This window comes from Limulus polyphemus, unplaced genomic scaffold (assembly GCF_000517525.1).
Source record: "Limulus polyphemus unplaced genomic scaffold, Limulus_polyphemus-2.1.2 Scaffold712, whole genome shotgun sequence".
NCBI lineage: Eukaryota > Metazoa > Arthropoda > Merostomata > Xiphosura > Limulidae > Limulus > Limulus polyphemus.
Genome location: NW_013666322.1, coordinates 397,357 through 414,694, shown reverse-complemented (window position 1 = coordinate 414,694; position 17,338 = coordinate 397,357). Strand labels below are relative to the sequence as shown.

The window sequence follows — 17,338 nt, the reverse complement described above, 5'->3', positions numbered from 1 at the left end:
ATTTATATTCCTAATAAATCATACATTCAATAAGTAGATATTACTAGTAAATTGAATATAAGACTTGGAAAGAAAAGAAAATAATGAAATTATCTCTGCAAATATTATATATATATATATATATAAACTGAGTTAAAAGTTCAGCAGGATCTGCCTGGCTGTGGATACAATGGAGGACCTGTTACATATTAGAATTCCAAATGGCCTGAAATTGAGTTAACTGATAAATTTAAATTTAGTAATTAAATTGTACTTTGGATTTAGCAGTTAAGTAAAAGCCGATAAATAGTCAGTTTATGATATTTGCTAACAAGATTGATACACAGTTTTCTTTTTTAACACAAATACGTTTTAATATACAAACAACAATACAATTAACAATAACAGTTATTACAAATAGTAATGACAAACAATGATTTATAAACAAAAGTTTCACAAACTTACAAGCAATATAAAGTCTTTCTAGTCTGGAACTTCCTAGATATCTTATCAAGGGTTCACGATGAGCGAGTTGATATAGGTACAATTCACTTAGTAGGGAGCTAGCTATCCTTGTATTCTTCACTGTTCATATGCCTATTAGAGATTGAATTTCCACCGATGATGTTAGGTAATGTTTTCGTAAAATTATTAATGTCCGATGTGAATCCACTGAAGTTAAATGAGTTGTAATGTTCAAACTTTGCAAGTATAGCAAACCAATAATAGATTCTCTTTTTTTTGGCCCATCGCATTGGTTATATTTGTAGGCATGTGGAAAGTAACCTTGCAAAAGTATAACTTCTTAGGACAGCTTTCTGACTGACAAAGTGCTATATAATTCACATCAGTGTTTATAACAAATTAACATCATTAACACTTTCCTATTTCTCCATTAAAGTTCAAATAACATGTGTCGTGTGTGATGTAACTTCCTTGATTAAACAAGTTTGAAAATTTGATTCCAAGACGATACCTCAGCTCCACACACATAATAGCTTGATTCCTCATATATCTGCCTATGAGATTTGCACACAGTGTGGCCTTGAGCTAACTCGCACCTAAAAAATGTGTTTAATGTGAACTGCACTAGTGAAATATGACAGCATCATGCGACAATAGCTCTCCACCAGTAGGAGGGTGACACAGTCTCCTTGTGGAGTAACTTCCCCAAAAACTTCCTTCTTTCCTTCAGCATTTTATCGAATGGATGTGTTTAAAACTATTGATTAATTACATGAGATTTGTAATAGTTTATTTATTTATTTATTAAAGAACAAGAATTTTTTTTTCCTGCTTATCCATTATGAATTCTCAAGTGATGGTAATTTCTACTTTGTTCTGTGACATTGGAAACCCACAACACATTGAACAATGGCTGTGATATTCCCCACAGATAACAGGCCACCAGTAGCCATAGGTTTCATGTTAGTAACATTGTTTTATGCCTACAGAACCTCCTTCCATCCATCCATCCATTCAGCTGATGTTCCTTCTTCTCTGTTTGAATATGAGGATGATGATGATGATTTTGATTGGCTATTTCCCCTACCGGGATTTGTTCTAGGTGCTTCTTTATCAATGCAGGAAAATCTTCACCCTTCTAATTTCTTTTGTGACATGCTTTTGGTGATATGTTCTTCTTTTCTTCAGTGTCTTTTGATTCCTCCCATTCTGTACTACACAAAACCCAGACTCAAGATTACTTTGTTATCCCTCCTTCCCTGATATTTGGGTATGTGTGAACTCGTTTTTTGAACAACTGCACACTCGTATCAAATGCTTTGTCCTCCTCACCTATTTCACTTTTTTTTGTCCTAGCTTACAGCCATTCTTAATTTCTTTTCTTTATTCTCACTCTTTTGAATCTCTTTTAACTGTTTGAAGGGTGGACCTCTTAACTTTTCTTTTACTTTCTAGTGCCCAATTTTCACAATTATGTCTCTTTCTTAACACCCTTGTATATTACCTCTCATTCCTTCACCTTATTTCTGAGGCATTTCAACGTGCTCCCGAATGTTCTTCTGGAGAGGTTTGTTTTCTTCTTTTCCCAACATTAGCCCATAATACTACTACTACTTTATCCCTCCTTATTTAGTTCCTCTGCTGTTGGGTTGGGTTGCTTTCCTGAATAGTGTTGTCTGGCTCACTTTTATTTCCACAGTCTTTGTCAGGTTCCTGAGTTGGCCCAGCTTCAGTCCTCATTGTCTTTGGTTAATCGTCTTTCTCAAGCTCACCCTTCTGTTCCCATTCCTAGCCTGCTCAATCCACATCTCACCTTCCTATTTTTCTTCTTGTCCTCCAACTTCACAAGATCAGGGTTGTTGCTTGTCTTATCAGTGACTGTTCTGTTGGGTCTAGCTCAGTAGGCACCCATCTGTATCATTTCACTAGCTTTCAGTCTCCTATGGCCTATCTCTACACTTCTCTTCCTCCCCTCTCTCTCCTGTTTTTCCTTCTTCCTCTTTCCAACCATGTTTACCTTCAGTGTCTTGAAGATATGGTCTTGGAGCTCTTGACCAAGAATACCATTGAAACAGTATTTACCCCTACTCTGATATATTACTCACATCTCTTTATGGTCTCTAATCTGTTTCTTGTCATCCCACAGTTTCAAATGGAGGATTTCTTTTCTCTCCAGTGGTCCTTTTCACTTGTGGATAACAAAGGTCATTTAACAGAATCAACTCTTCCAGTTCCATGCTCTTCCCTTTGGCATCGTGTCTACTCTTTATGTCTTCAATTGAGTCATGAGGACATTTGTCTGCCATATTCATGGATTGTGGCTGAGGATCCAGTATTGCATGAACAATTGGCTTTTTCTCATTCCCTTCTCAAAAGGACTCCTTCTCCGTGCCTCTATTCTTCTGCAGGAGGCTGTTTGGCTAGGTTGGCTAATCAAGCATTCCAAGTCTTCTCATACCTACCCAATATTTGGTGAATCTGGACGTGTTCATCAACTCTCATCTAAGTTGGGTTCAGCCTTCACTTATATGTCTGCGAGCAACAGAATGTCTTGTGACCAAGATTTGCACTTTTAATTTACACCCTGTGTGTGAGATTCTTTTGTTTTTGGGAACTCCAGCTTCACTAGAACCACTCATTCCTTTAGGCTGCACACTTGTATACTTCTTCCAGTGGAACATTTCTTTGGATCTGTTGTTCTTGATAGTGTGTCTCCTCTCTTCTCCTTTCGAGGACTTGTCTTGTTGGCTTGACTATGCCAGTATCAAGGTGGACATCTCCTCTGACCAGATCCTCATCTTTTCATAGATGCTTCTCTGACAAACTGGTGTGCATCTTTAAACAACAACATGACTTCCAGCATGTGGGAGCCAAAGGAGTGTTCACTTTGCATCAAAATACTCAAACTTCTTGCAGTTCGTTGGGCATGTTCCCTTTTCCTTCTGCTTCTCGTGGGTTATTTAGTCCTGATACATTTTGCCAAATCCATGTTTTATCATATCAATCATTGAGGGTTACCCATTGCAGGACTCTTTGCTTCCACATTTTCAACCTGTTATTTTGGGCTCATTCCCATTGAGTACATTTCATAACTTGTCACATGCCAGGAGCTCTGAATCTGATGGTAGATCACCTCTCTCTCAGCTTGACCAGATTCTACCCATGGAGTGGTCTCTCCACCCTCAGGTTTTTCATTTGGCTTACTCTTTGTTGGGCATGCCCCTCATTGATACCTTTGCAACTCCTCTCAACACTAAACTTCCCCTCTTCAGGTTCCTAGTTCCTCATCTGTTGGCCCTGGCAGTTGATGTTCTCAGCCAGGACTGGTCTTATCGTTTTCTGTATGCCTATCCTCCTCATTGTCTCCTCTCTCATGTCCTTTCCTTGACCCATGACACTCCTTATCGAGTGCTGTTGATGATGCCTCTTTTGCCTGCCCAACCCTAGTTTTCTCTACATCGTCAAATGGCATCCAGGCCCTTTCTTCCTTTGCCCAATTCTCCCCCTCTGGTTTTTTTTTCACCCAGGAGTGTTGTCTCTTAATCTTCATGTGTGGGATATATTCAATCTATCATCCACAAGACAAGATTCTCCAATCATGTAGCCTTCTCCTTATCCCATTCCATCGTTCCTCAACTTTGTTCGTTTATCAACAGAAGTGATGAGTTTTTTAACATTGGTTCATCTTCCCCTTCCTTACTCAGCCTTTTTTTTTTACATGGTTGTTTGATTATGGATTGTCAGTGTCTCCTATAATTTGTTGTCGGGTGAATTTGTCAACTACATTTCACATTTTCCATTACTACCATGTGTTTTTTTTTCCTCTTCTATTCAGGTTGTTCTGATTCTATCCTCCAACTCTTTTGCCTGACTAAGATCTTAACGGGATTTTTACATGTTTTCACATGAGTTTCATGTGCTGTCTGAGCTTTTGGCTTCTCGTTCTTTATACCTTCTTTCCCTAAAAACATAGTTCCTTTTCCTTCTTGCCTGTGGTTGTCATTTGGATGTATATGCCATCAATGTTTCTTGAACTCACTTTCATTGTACTTATTTATTCCACTACCCAGACTGGGCTTTTCTTCACTAGACTTTGACTACTCGAGAAGGTGATCATTCTTTCTCTTCTATCTCCCCCTCCCCCCTTCTCCACACATGTTCATCTCCCATTATTTTTGTCATTTGGCTGTTTCATCTGCTACAGGATTTTGACTCCCTCTGGTCATTATTCTTTAATCTACACTCTGTATTTGAGAAGGGTAGGTGCGTTTTCTTTTCAGTCACCCTCTTCCCACTTATAGGATTCCTCCAGATGGCTGGTGTTGCCTCTCTGAGTCTGCTTATTTCCCCAAATCTGCACTGAACCAGGGGTAATGGAAAGAGTTCAACCAATCTGCCTTGGCTCACTAGAGATATTTTTGTGGTGTTAAACTTACTCATTTGCTTGATCCAGACTGTACCATTCCATAGACTATCATAGAAAAAGCCAGCACCAAGGAAATGATTGTCCACTTCATTGGTTCATGCTTGCCCATTACAATGTCTCCAGTAAAAGAACTTTCTGGCAGGCATCTGATGTGGAGCTAGCCACATCTCTGGGTTTTCCAAACTTGAATACTTCTTTTATACCCCCTTCTTCAAGTGTAGCATGGGGGACCCTTTCCAGTTACCAGTTCTTAGCTGCTAGGATGGTGGGCCTTGAGTTCCTTACCAATTGTGTACAACACAATACAGTGGGAAGTTGTGTGGTGGTAGCACTGTCTGTATAGTGTGGGTCACTCCTGAAACAACTAGTGTGCCCTCCTTTTGCAGTGGGACTGGCTTGTCACCCCATCTCAGTTGGTCTAGTTGAGTCAAGGTGAGAAATGCACAGTACAGCCTGATCATGCCTTAACCATACTGCACTTCTTGGATTGCCGATCATTTGTATGTGGGTGCTTGGTTGGCAATGCAAAAATTTCATCCATCCCTGTGACACTTGGAGCTCTGTTGTTTTCTCTCTCTACTCTGTTTGAGACGAGATGAGGTCTGTCACAAGTGTGGCTCTATGGAGCCCCTGGCATTGGGTGCCACACTCCATGGGCTTTCCCTTTGGGTACTTTTTGAAGGGACCTCATTTAGGTTTAATATTTACACCAGCCCCTCCACCATTTCAGTGTGACATTTCTAACTATTTTCTGTGTGGAAGTGGAGATATTGTCTCAGAAGCTAACATTTTCCTTACCTGAAAATGTATTTCTGTTAGATACTCACCTCTTTACACCTTTCCAACTGTCCTCCCCACATTCAGTGCAATTTCTTCTTGCCTTTTCTAAGAATGAAGTTATTTCAAGCACAAGTACTTAGGGAAGAGTTACTTCGTTAGGAGGTTGTGTCATCCTCCCATTGGTGGAGGGCTATTTTCACCTGATGATGTCATCATGAACTATTGTACTTCATGTTAAACACGTGATTTTTAGGTGTGAGTTAGCTCAAGACTAGTGGCATGAAAATCTCATAGGCAATTGCATGAGGGATCAAGCTATTCTATCTGCAGAGGTGAGTATCTATTGGAAATACATTTTCAGGTAAGGAAAATGTTAATGTTGAATTTGTCTAGTGTTTCTGAGAGTAATGGCTATCAATATTTTGATTTGGCTAGAATTTTTTGATTGTAGGTAGAATTTGCTACTTGTAAAATATGTTGGTATAGAGGGTTGAAAAAGATTGATTTGCTCATGATTTTGATATGGTAAAAAAGATATTTTTACTGTATTCTTAAGGCCATAAACACAGTGAAACTGCTTGAAGTCAGAACAAAGATAAAATTTACAGATTTATACAATAAAAAGCTTTATTGGAAAGCTATACAAGAATGTATGAAGACATGAAAATTAGTATTTGAAATCTCTAACAAAGTTAAGTCTTTTTAATTGTTTCTTAGAAAAAAACATTCATGATAAAATCATTTTGATATGCCCCCCAGTGGCTCAGTAGTAAGCCTCAAGGCTTGTAATACTAAAAACTGGGTTTTGAAACTTGTGGTACTTAACAAAAAAAAAAAAAACAAATGATTTTGACATTTCAAAGCTGTGGTTTCATACCAATATCACATATAAAAATAAGGTATTTTACAGAACGTACATGATCTGTAGAAAGTTAATCTTACCTTTCAAACAATGTCATCCAGTTTTGTTTTTCAGTGTGCTACAACAAATCATGTAACAAGTGCTTTGAAGCAACACACCTGGATGTTTAAAAGCTAATAACTATAAATATTAATATATCAAAACATGCAGACTTTTATTTACAGGATACCAAAAATTTTACCTGTTCTGTTAAACTAGCTTGAGTTTCTTTTTCAATTCATGAAGTTCTGTTTGTTTCTAATCATTTAGCAAGTTCTACATTTAGTAATTGATTAAAGTCAAAGTTCTTTAACCCCTCACCCCAGGTATCCTTTACTGCTCGTGACACAAGGTTTTAGTGTCTTACATTCAAATTTTGTTAAAGTACTTTTTGTTTATGTTATACCAATTAGCATAGCATAAAATCTTAGCAAATATCCCATATTTTAATAGTATATAAGTTTTAAGTTCTTAATTTTATAAGCCAATATTTAAAAAAATCCTGAATTTCCTCTTGTGTGACTCACATGACACAATTTCTCTCTCTCTCATTGTTATTTTATCCACCTTCACCCCTCAAGAAATTACAAAATTAATTGTAGATTACATGCAATAAAATCGTCATTTTTCGGACAAACCATAATTTTTATAGCCTTTAATTCTGTTTAGTTACAGAGCTGTCAGATAGAAAATCAGACCCCTTGTGCCACACCCACCTGTCACATCCTCTTTTTCAAGATTTGTTAATAGTTCTCTCTTACATTTAATTATATATCACCTATAACCTGTAGAAAGTCAAGGTTTTCATCAATCAAATGACATGTTATATAACATTGTGTTCTGAACACAGAATAGTCATTTTCACTTCTAATTCAACTTTGGTTCCCACGGGAATCACAACAGCTAGCTTGGATGCATTTGTAATGGCTCTTGTTGCATAGTTAGAAAGCCAGAAAAAATTGTGATTGTTAGAGGAAATTGTTTACTTTTTGCACGTTATTAGTCTATGTTCTTTGATGCATTATTTAATTAAAAACAAAAATTATTTAATGCTCTACTACCACTAGTTTAGAAAAATTAGGGTTAACTGTCATTGATAGTTGAGAGCAAAAAGAAAAAAAAGATTACTCAGGTAAGTACTTTATTTCTTGTTTTTTATGTTTATTCTTTATTTATTATTATAAAAGTAACTAAAATGTAAAAATAGATATTTCTTTAGGTTAGTTAAGGTTAGATTAGGTAAAATAAACAATGATAATAATATAATAAAAACATTTCATGAGGCATGCACACAAGCAGCTCGGAGTAGCTTGTGGGTAATTTAATTAAATAGCATAATGTGAGCTGCATGTTCCCCAAATGATTTACAACTTATAATGGCATGAATAGTAGTCAGACATGGTTCAAAGGGCAATAAAACAATAAAATTTAATTACAAATAGATGTATACTGTTACTAGTTTAAAGCTAGTTAGGATAACGAATGTAGTTTCATGCTACTTTTCAAGTCATTCTATAAAGAAAAGGAGGGTAAATTAGATTTATTTAGATTTGGGGGTCAGTCAAATTGACCAACCTTGTTTAGAATTAGGACATTGAAAATAACAGATAAAATATAAAGTTTTAATGAAAACAAAAATTTGAAATGTATTTAGGAAGTTTTAGAGATTACACAAATGAAATTTGGGATTTTTGAGATGAAGTAAAGTATTTTTGACCTTAACATAAAAATCACTTTGCACACGGATTATTCAAAACAAATACTCAATATATTCATGGACAAATCTTTATTTTAGTTTATTCACTAAAAAATATGATTTTTTGTATGTGAAAGACTAAATGAGTACAAAGAGGTCATGTGGTCGGTCAAATTGACCGAATCCATGTGGAGAGAGTTAATTCATTATGTAATATTTACTTCTAGTACTTAAAAAGGAGCTGCACTCAATACTTCACCTCTACTGCTACTGAAATGTCCCTCAGTGCTAACAGAAAATCTAAAACCCATCAACAGAAAGGTCCATTAAAAGATCCAATTGTGGATGATGTTAGAGACTTCCAACATCTTGATAAGGCTCTACACAATATTGGTGAGACTTCTAGTAATACTTTAATATTAGAAAAATATATGTTTCAAGGTTTTGGAAAGTACTGTTGAATTGGAATGGTTGTGTGATTATGCAGTGATACAAGGGTATTAGTTCAAATTTTGGTGGGATAAAATATCTATAGTCTTATAGAAGAACTTTAAAATAACATTTCATATAATTGTTATGATTTAAATGCCTTTTAGTGGAGAATCATGATAAAAGTAATTATATTTGACATAAGACAATATTGATATATTTATTTTATTTTAAAACTTTGTATTCTTTGTTCGGTCAGTAAGGGCTTTTCTGAGAAGAGTGTATAATAGTATATTAACCTAATGCTATTGTCTTATGAGCAATGTAATTGATTATAATCATACTTTGTCAGCAAAAGATGTTCTGACCAGTACTATCTTAGGTATTAATTGAAACATGTCTTCGGTAAAGGATATGAATGATCCCTAAGGCATCAAACAGAGAATTTAGTTTTTAAAAATATAATAACCTTTTCATTTAGTTAAGGTTCAGAATCTATTGATCAGTAATGATGACTATAAGAAATTAACATAAGAAAGTTAACAGTGTGTGTTTAAATTGTTTAGAATGATTGAATAATGATGAAATAAAGTCTTCTAGAAAAACCATAAAATTAAGTTTTTGTAATGATTAAGGTAGTGGATTTTATTGGATCAGTTAAGATACTGCCGTATAATAAAGTAACTTGTGTACTACTATTTAGTTTGTATGCTCATTTGCAATGGTAAAACCCAGTCATATCAAACAGGTTTTTTAAGTAACAATTATTGCATTACAAATCTTTTAGGCTTAAATGATCAACAGAAACTAGCCATTTACACAGTTGTAGCAGCAGTTCTTCACCTGGGAAATGTAACCTTTGAGGATTCTCCTGATGATACTAGTGGTGGGTGTAAAGTGACCAAACTAGGTGAAACCTCCCTCCAGACAGCAGCTTCCCTGATGGGATTGGATCCTGAGGATCTACGTCATAGTCTACTTAATCGAATTATGCAGCCTAGCAAAGGTGGAGTCAAAGGCACTGTGATCATGTACGTATCATAGAACATTGTTCTTTGCTAGATTAATTCTGTCTGTACTAATTTCTATATTTCTTTCATAAATACTCCAGAAATAAATAATAAAGATTTAATGGTTTTAGTTGATGGATTTACTGTTTTATGGTTTTATTTTATCTATACCCAAAAATTAAAATACAACTCTTGAAAATCACATAAGTTTTTTATATTTTATAATCATTATGTAGCAATTCAGAGTATTATTTAATTTCATAGTTATAGTAAGTATACACATCTATTAATCTCAAAAATCAATCTTAGCTTGTAAATTCTCATGCTTCCTGGAAATAATCCTTTCCTGGAATATCCTGAAATATTATTAAAAACTCCTGAAGGATCCTGGAAACTTTAAATAGACCACATTATGATTAACATATGTGGTAACAATGTGCACAGTGCAATAACATCACCAGAAGCCTCAGTTAGCTTCATTGTCAATGTGACATTTACTTGCAGTCATCTGTGTTTTCTTGCTTTATTCTTAGTAGTAACTATAGACCTAACTTTAGACCCAAATGTTTTTTACAAGGGAGAAACACCTCCTCTCTTAGTGTTACCTTTGTCATATCTCATATATGTATATATAGATAATTTTATGAGAATAAACTTTTTTTTGCTAGTTGTTCAACATGCTATTTAGCAATATCAGTTGTACCACAAAGTTTTTTGCCTAGTAGATAGTTCAGTATTTCAATATATGATAACAGTAAAATAGAATTATTAAATGAGTAGCTTTAAAGCACAATTCTGACAGAGTCTACATTGACCAAGAGTAATTTGAAATGTCTTATTTAACTAACTACCTATCTAATGTACAATTTTATACATTTTATATGATGGGTTCACTAAAGTAAATACAAATGTTATAATGACTGACTACTATATTAAAATAGAAGGTATTTCAAAATAAGTTTGTAATGCAATTTTTATTTAATTTTATATGAATAACAATGTCTCTTTTGAGACATTGGCATAGCAGAGGCAAATAACATAAAAATCTTTAATAATTATTTCAGTCATCTCAGGATCTGGTATTTATATCCAGGTCTTAAAAAAAAGGTGCTGCTTATGTTTGTAAATTGTTGTTGAATTAAAAGGTGAAAGATGTGTTTTCTGATACGGTACCTACCCTTTTCACAGATATAGTTATTCTCATTCAGTGCTGTCCTCTATATGCAAAACATTTTTCACATGCCACAAGCCTTGAGCTTCCAGTTCCTCAAGATTAATGTGATTCAACTGCATCTTGCATGTAAATCACCATTTGACAACCCTCCACCAATAGGAGAGTGACACACCCTCCTGACACATGATTTCCTCTATTCAATTTTACCAAACTATCACTTCTCATTTGGCAATGCTCCTGTCAAGATGTTTTTCATATTGTGCTTTTCAATCATTGTTTTTTTTTTTCAAACTTAGTGAATTTTTTGAAATTTTCATTGAACTGTTTTGTCCTTTATTCCAAAGTGGAATTGATATTCTCATTTTTACAAAAGTTCGCAAACATTTTTTTTCAGTTTTTTTTATTTCTTTATTCTAATACTGTTGTGTTTGGTCCTTCATTCTAGACAATCCTTTATTACTGTTTTCCGTTCCAGCCCTTACCAGTTCCTACCTCTAGGAATGTTTATCAATGTAATTGCAAAGTTTTCCTCCTTTGATTTTTGGGTCGGGAGTTTTCACCTGCTCGACCCACTGGTCATCTTCTTATGGATTTCTTCACTTGGCTGTTTGACCAACGGACTTTGGTCTCCTCGATTGTGGGTTATCAAGCTGCTTTATCCCACAATTTTCATTTTTCCCTGTACCATAAAGTTTTTACCTCTCCTACCCTCTCACTATTGTTGTGTTCCTTCCAGATAAGTTGACCACCTTGACACGCAGTCTTTCTGGATTGAGATGTCAGTGTAGTTCTTCACTGCATTACTTTACCTCTGTCCTCGTGTTTGATTTTTCACTTATTGCTTAAGACTTATTTCCTTCTCCTCTTGGCCTGTGGATGTCGTTATTTGGATTTGACATCGTCTTTCTCATACCCTGTATCATTCCACATATATTCTCCTATATCCGGATTGCTCTTTCCCTTCCAAAACTTCAGTGGCTTGTGAGGGTAATTCCTCCTTCTTGCCAATTTCCCTTCCTTCCATTTCCCACCTATATTTTTTGTCTGATCTGGATAGACTGCTATGCCCCATACATGCACGGCTTCCTTCTATGGTGCCCATTCCTGCCTTTTTATTCAGTGGCAACTGTCCTCTGTTCGTGACCTTTCTCCTTCTACCCTTACCAAATGGGTTTGAATTTTAAAATTGATTGGCTTATTTTTCCTTGTCTCCTTCTTTTCATAATTTGTTCCAGGTGTCTTCTCACCAGATTAGACACCTTACCCTTTTTTCTGGTGTCTCATCTCCATCATCCATTGGAGGAAATTCTTCAATTCTTCATTCATCTCTCATCATCTGCATCAGATAGCTGTTTCTTCCTTGTCAGGTTATCGTTTTCCACTTGGGGCATGTTCTTTTTTTCTTTAAGGATCCCACTCTGTGGTGTTCTGCTGGTGTAGATGACAAAACATCCTCCAATCTGAAGCTTCATCTCTGAATGGGTTTATCTGAGGAGGGTGTTTTAGCTTTGGAGTGAGCTGTCAAAATTGCAGTTCACCCCTTCGATTGAGATCCCTCATCCTACCCCACATGGATGTTGGTTCCCAGTGGTTGAGTTTTGGATTCAGAGCCGTACCAATCAACATAAGTCTTCACACATGTATTACAGGTGTGTCTGTTCCTTCACTTAATTGGACTCATGTACAATGCTCCCATGTTGTGGGTCATAGTGGATGAACATGCAGGTTGCTATGGTTCTTCCTCTTGCACCATCCCTTGAAGATTTTCATATACCAATGATGTTACTGCACTGGTTGGGGTTCCTGTGTGATTGGTTTTGAGTGGGATAATTCACAATACAGGGACAGCTTTTGTATTTCCGATCGACTGGATGTTGGGTTCCAAAATTACTACCACATTTTTTCACTTTGTTATCATGTGCCCTGTTCACAGATTAGTGGTTATGATATCTCCCTCCGGGCTGCTGAACATGAGCTGAAGACAATATGATCCTCTTTTTCTACCCCCACCAGATGCCTGGGTTTTGGACTGCAGTTAGCTTGCTGTTAGTATGATTCTCTTTCCTACTCCCACATGAATGTTGGTTCCAGGTGGCTAGGTTTTGGATTGTAGTTGAATTGCCATGTATAGCCTGTTGAGCCTTAGCCACTCTACACCATGGGGCACATTCTTTACACTCTTACTCACATTACTGTCAACAAAGGGATTGAGATTCTGATATCAGGTGGTTTGGATCCCTTCCAACCATTGTTTTCTCCTGTTTGGATGTGCATCATCCATTTTCCATCCATGTTCGCAATGCCTCTTTCCACACTGGGCAGAGAGTATACCAGGTACAGAAGTGGTGGGGTCTCCCATGTATGATCCTCTACTGTGAAGATCTCCTCTTTTAGGGTGTTTTGCAGATGCTTTCGAAGAATGCTCCTTTCTTTCCCTCACACCGGTCCCTCCACTTATTCAGTGTGGATTTTAGCTAGATCTGTGAATGGAGGTAATGTTCCGTATTGGAATTTATAATTTTCCTATATTGAAAATCTATTTGTGATAGTTATTTTCCTCCACCCACACTTCCCACCATCCCTCCCCACTAAAAATTGGTGCTTCAATTTTCTGCCTGAACTATAAGTTATAGTTCAGTAGAATCAAATAGAGAGTCACATGCATGAGGAGTGTGTGTTGTACTCTTATTCGTGGAGGGATGTCGCATGATGATTTACATGCGAGATGCAGTTGAACCACATTTATCATGGGGTATGTAGAAGGATTGTGGCTTGGGAAAAAATATTTAAATATAGAGGGCAGCACTGAGTGAGAATAGCTATATTTGTGAGGGAGGTAAGTATCTATAGAAAAAACATTTTCAGTATAGGAAAATTATTGTCTTTGCAAATTGAAGACAAGTATAATAGACAAGGCACATAATGCAATATGTGACTGCCAACTGGCATTAAATGGTAAAGAGTTATTTTTTAGACCTACAAGTAGTAATTAAAATTATTTTTAAGCTGCAGAATGTTGAAACATTCTTACAGATTCCATGTTAGATATATGACTTTTTATCTACTGCAAATATAAAGGATTTTCTTTCAGTTTTATTTCTTAGTGACCAAAAGTCCATAAAGAATGCTATTTATGTGCAGTATAATGGGTGTGTATATGTTATATGTGAGCAATACTCATTACCAAGTGACAGTGTAACTACAGAATGTTTTACTTTTTGTCTCTTTACAGATAAAATGAACCAAAAACCAAATAAATAATGATGGAGAGTTAGATTACTAAGATTTATAAAGAGAAACACTGATTACTCCTTACACTCTTTTGAGATGGTGAGGGTATTTAACACCAAGTCTTGTTCCTGTTAGGCTATACTGAGCAATGTTTACTATAACTACAAATTAACTAAGTGTACTTTCATGAAATTTGGCAAGGTCTTTACTTTTAATAAACATTACAAGTCTGTCGTACACAAAAAATTGTATTTGTTATAAAGTATTTTTACTAAAACATTTTCTGTGCATTTATGGAGTCAGTTATGACTCAGGCTCTGACTGGTATAAATGCAAATTAATTTTTATTGCTAAAAATAGAAATGCTTATTTTTATCTTACAGTTTTCTTATTTAATTTGTATAATCTCTAGAACCAACTAAATGAATGCCAAAACATTTTTAAGGTAAAAGTTTGTATTTTATCTGTTATTTTCTCTACATAACACTAACTGTAGTTAGGTCATTAATGTACTGTGAAACTGAAATGAAATTTTGAAAATTAGGAAATAAAATGAACTTAACTTTTTTTCTTTCAGTAATTAATATGTTTTCAAGATAGGATTTTGCATTTTTCACACTTTCTTCTGTTTACTTTTTCACGTAGCTTAGGTTTATTGTCTGGCTTGTGCAACATTCAGTTTTCTCATGCCTGAAGAACATCACATTGCAAACATTATGAAGCTTAAATGCAGCTTTGGAATCATGCAGTTTTGCACTTATAGTTATCTAAGCCTAAAGTTTCTTCTCTAGGTCTTGTATGACATGTGAATAACCAATTGAAAGCTCGGAATGCCTCCCCCCATGGTTTTCTGAGTTTCTGCAAAGTATTTACATGGGAACCTCTTCTTCTGATACGGTACTTCCCTCCGCTCACAAGATTAGCTATTCTCGTTTATTGCTGCCCTCTATATGCAAAGTTTTTATTATGCATGCCAGATCCCTTCTGCACCCCAATATTGGAATAAAATTATTTCAACGTGTCTCTCATGCAAATCATCATGCAACACCTATCCACCAATAGGATCATAGTACACTCACATGACGCATGTGACTCCCTCTCTGAGCCTCTACCAAACTATCATTTATCATTTGGCAGCAGTTGCACTCGAACGGCTTTCTTTTTTTCAGCTGGTTTCGTGTTTGAGATCATATTTTCTCAAAGTGGTTTAATTTAATTTAAACTACTCAGTGTTTTTTTTTGTCATTATTTCAATTCACTTATCTATATTCCAGTCACATTTATTATTTACTTCAAACGATTTTCCCGACTACATCACCATGGATTCCAAAGTTAATGTCATCACTTCGGATTTCACACATAAACAACAGGCGCTATACCACAGGCTTAAGGTGCTGGTGACCCAACAGGAGATTTGTCTATGTTTATTTACAGGGAGATTGAATGTTATATGTGTCAACCTTTATCTCCAGACATTTCCCCTCTTCCTCCTGAACCTGTGGAACCTGGTCAGATTGATGAGTACTTTGATCACCTGTTTCCACCTCCTGATTTTGCTGGGCCTTTCCATACCCTCCCTGAGGATTCTGGTCAGCCGTCCATGGTTTTTGGGGACTTAATTTTTCTGGTATGTGATGTTTTATTCCTTTCTCCTATATCTTATGGCCTGTTTCCTTGGTTATTTGTTATTGCATGAACATACTTCCCAACTTTATTTGGTGTTTCTCCTGCCCCCTGACATTTGGGTTTATGCTAACCAGTTCGCCTCTCTGTTGGGAAATGGTGTTAGTATGCCTCGTTCTCCATGGGCTTTGGATCAGCCGGCCCTTGCATTTCATAGTGCGGACTGTCCATATGTCGACCAACAGCTGTTTGTCTGGTTTGGTTTTTGAGTGAACATAAGTCTTTGCACAGGTTGTCTATTTTCCTCCTTCGATTCCTCCTTCTGCATTGTGGGTCACAGTTGAGATATGTGGGACTCTTCTGGTTCTATCATTGGCTCTCCCTTGTACTCTCTTCTTACATGGATATTATTGCCCTTTGTATGGTCCCAGCCTGTTTCATGGCCACGAGAGTTGATTGCATGCGATAGACTTCTTTTTGATACCGGATGTCACATTCCTGGATTGGTAACTCAGAGCACATCCTGTGTAATACCCAGGAATCAGAATAGTTCTGATTTCATCAGTTCTTGGGTTTGAGGTGAAGATGGTATGGTCCTCATCCTACCCTCATGCGGATGTCAGTACCCCACAAGGAGGTTTTGGATGTAGTTGACTTGCCAAGTACAGTCTGCCATGCCCTAGCCACTTTACACCATGGGACACATGTTAATTTACCCATTTTCTTATTGTAGGATTGAGTTATTATATCTTTCTCAGGTTAGAATCACTTTCCTTTCTCTCCCACTCGGATGTACTCCTCTCATTTTCTGCCCTAATTTTTACACATTCCTCAACTGGGCAAAGAGTATACCTGGATCAGAAGTGGTGTGGTTCCCCTCTCCAGATCTTTGCATTTCTTTCATCTACAGGGGTATCCTTCGAAAGCTTTCAGGGGTACGTCTGTTATTCCCTCACACTGGTCCCTCCTCCTAATAAATGTGGGATTCTAGTTAATCTTGTGAGAAGAGGAAAGTACTATATCGGAAGTTATATTTTTCCTTTACTGAAAATTTCTTTCCAATAAGTACTTCCCTCCACTTGCACTTCCCACCTTTCTTCCCCACTCACTTCTGGTGCTTATGTCATCTGCCAAACTTTGAGGTGATAACTTGGTAGAAGCACATTTATGGAGTCACATGCATCACATTAGTGGTTATGTGATGCATGATGGTTTGCATGAGACACACATTGCAATCATTTGATTCTAATAGGGGGTGCGAAAGGCTTGTGGCATGCATAATAAAATATTTGTCATATAGAGGGCAGCAATAAACGAGAATAGCCATTCTTGTGAGTGGAAGGAAGTATCTATCAGAAATACATTTTCAGTATAGGAAAATTATAACTTTCCATGGTAGGTTCCAAGTGGTAAGGTAAGCTCGAAAGTCATATTTTTTTAGACCCAAATGCAGCTTAGTTACAAATTCTGTTAAATTACAGTGGAATTCTGTGGTATTGATATAGTAATATATGATCTTTTTTATTTCAAAATGCATATGTATAACCTAAAAAATAATATTTTGTTTCACATTCTGCATGTGTGAAATTTGATAAGGCTTAGCAAATTATGGCAAGGAGCAAAC

The 17,338-nt window shown here is 36.3% G+C and overlaps 1 protein-coding gene across 2 annotated transcripts in view; it reads left to right on the top strand.

Moving 5' to 3' along the window:
- Positions 1-17,338, top strand: part of LOC106460117 (unconventional myosin-VI-like) — a 125,680-nt gene that overhangs the window by 41,901 nt on the left and 66,441 nt on the right. For both annotated transcript variants that reach the window (XM_013919799.2, XM_022386753.1), the window contains 2 exons: positions 8,475-8,640; positions 9,464-9,707. In XM_013919799.2, coding sequence (XP_013775253.1) covers positions 8,475-8,640; positions 9,464-9,707 — 410 coding nt within the window. The remainder of the gene's footprint in view (positions 1-8,474; positions 8,641-9,463; positions 9,708-17,338) is intronic.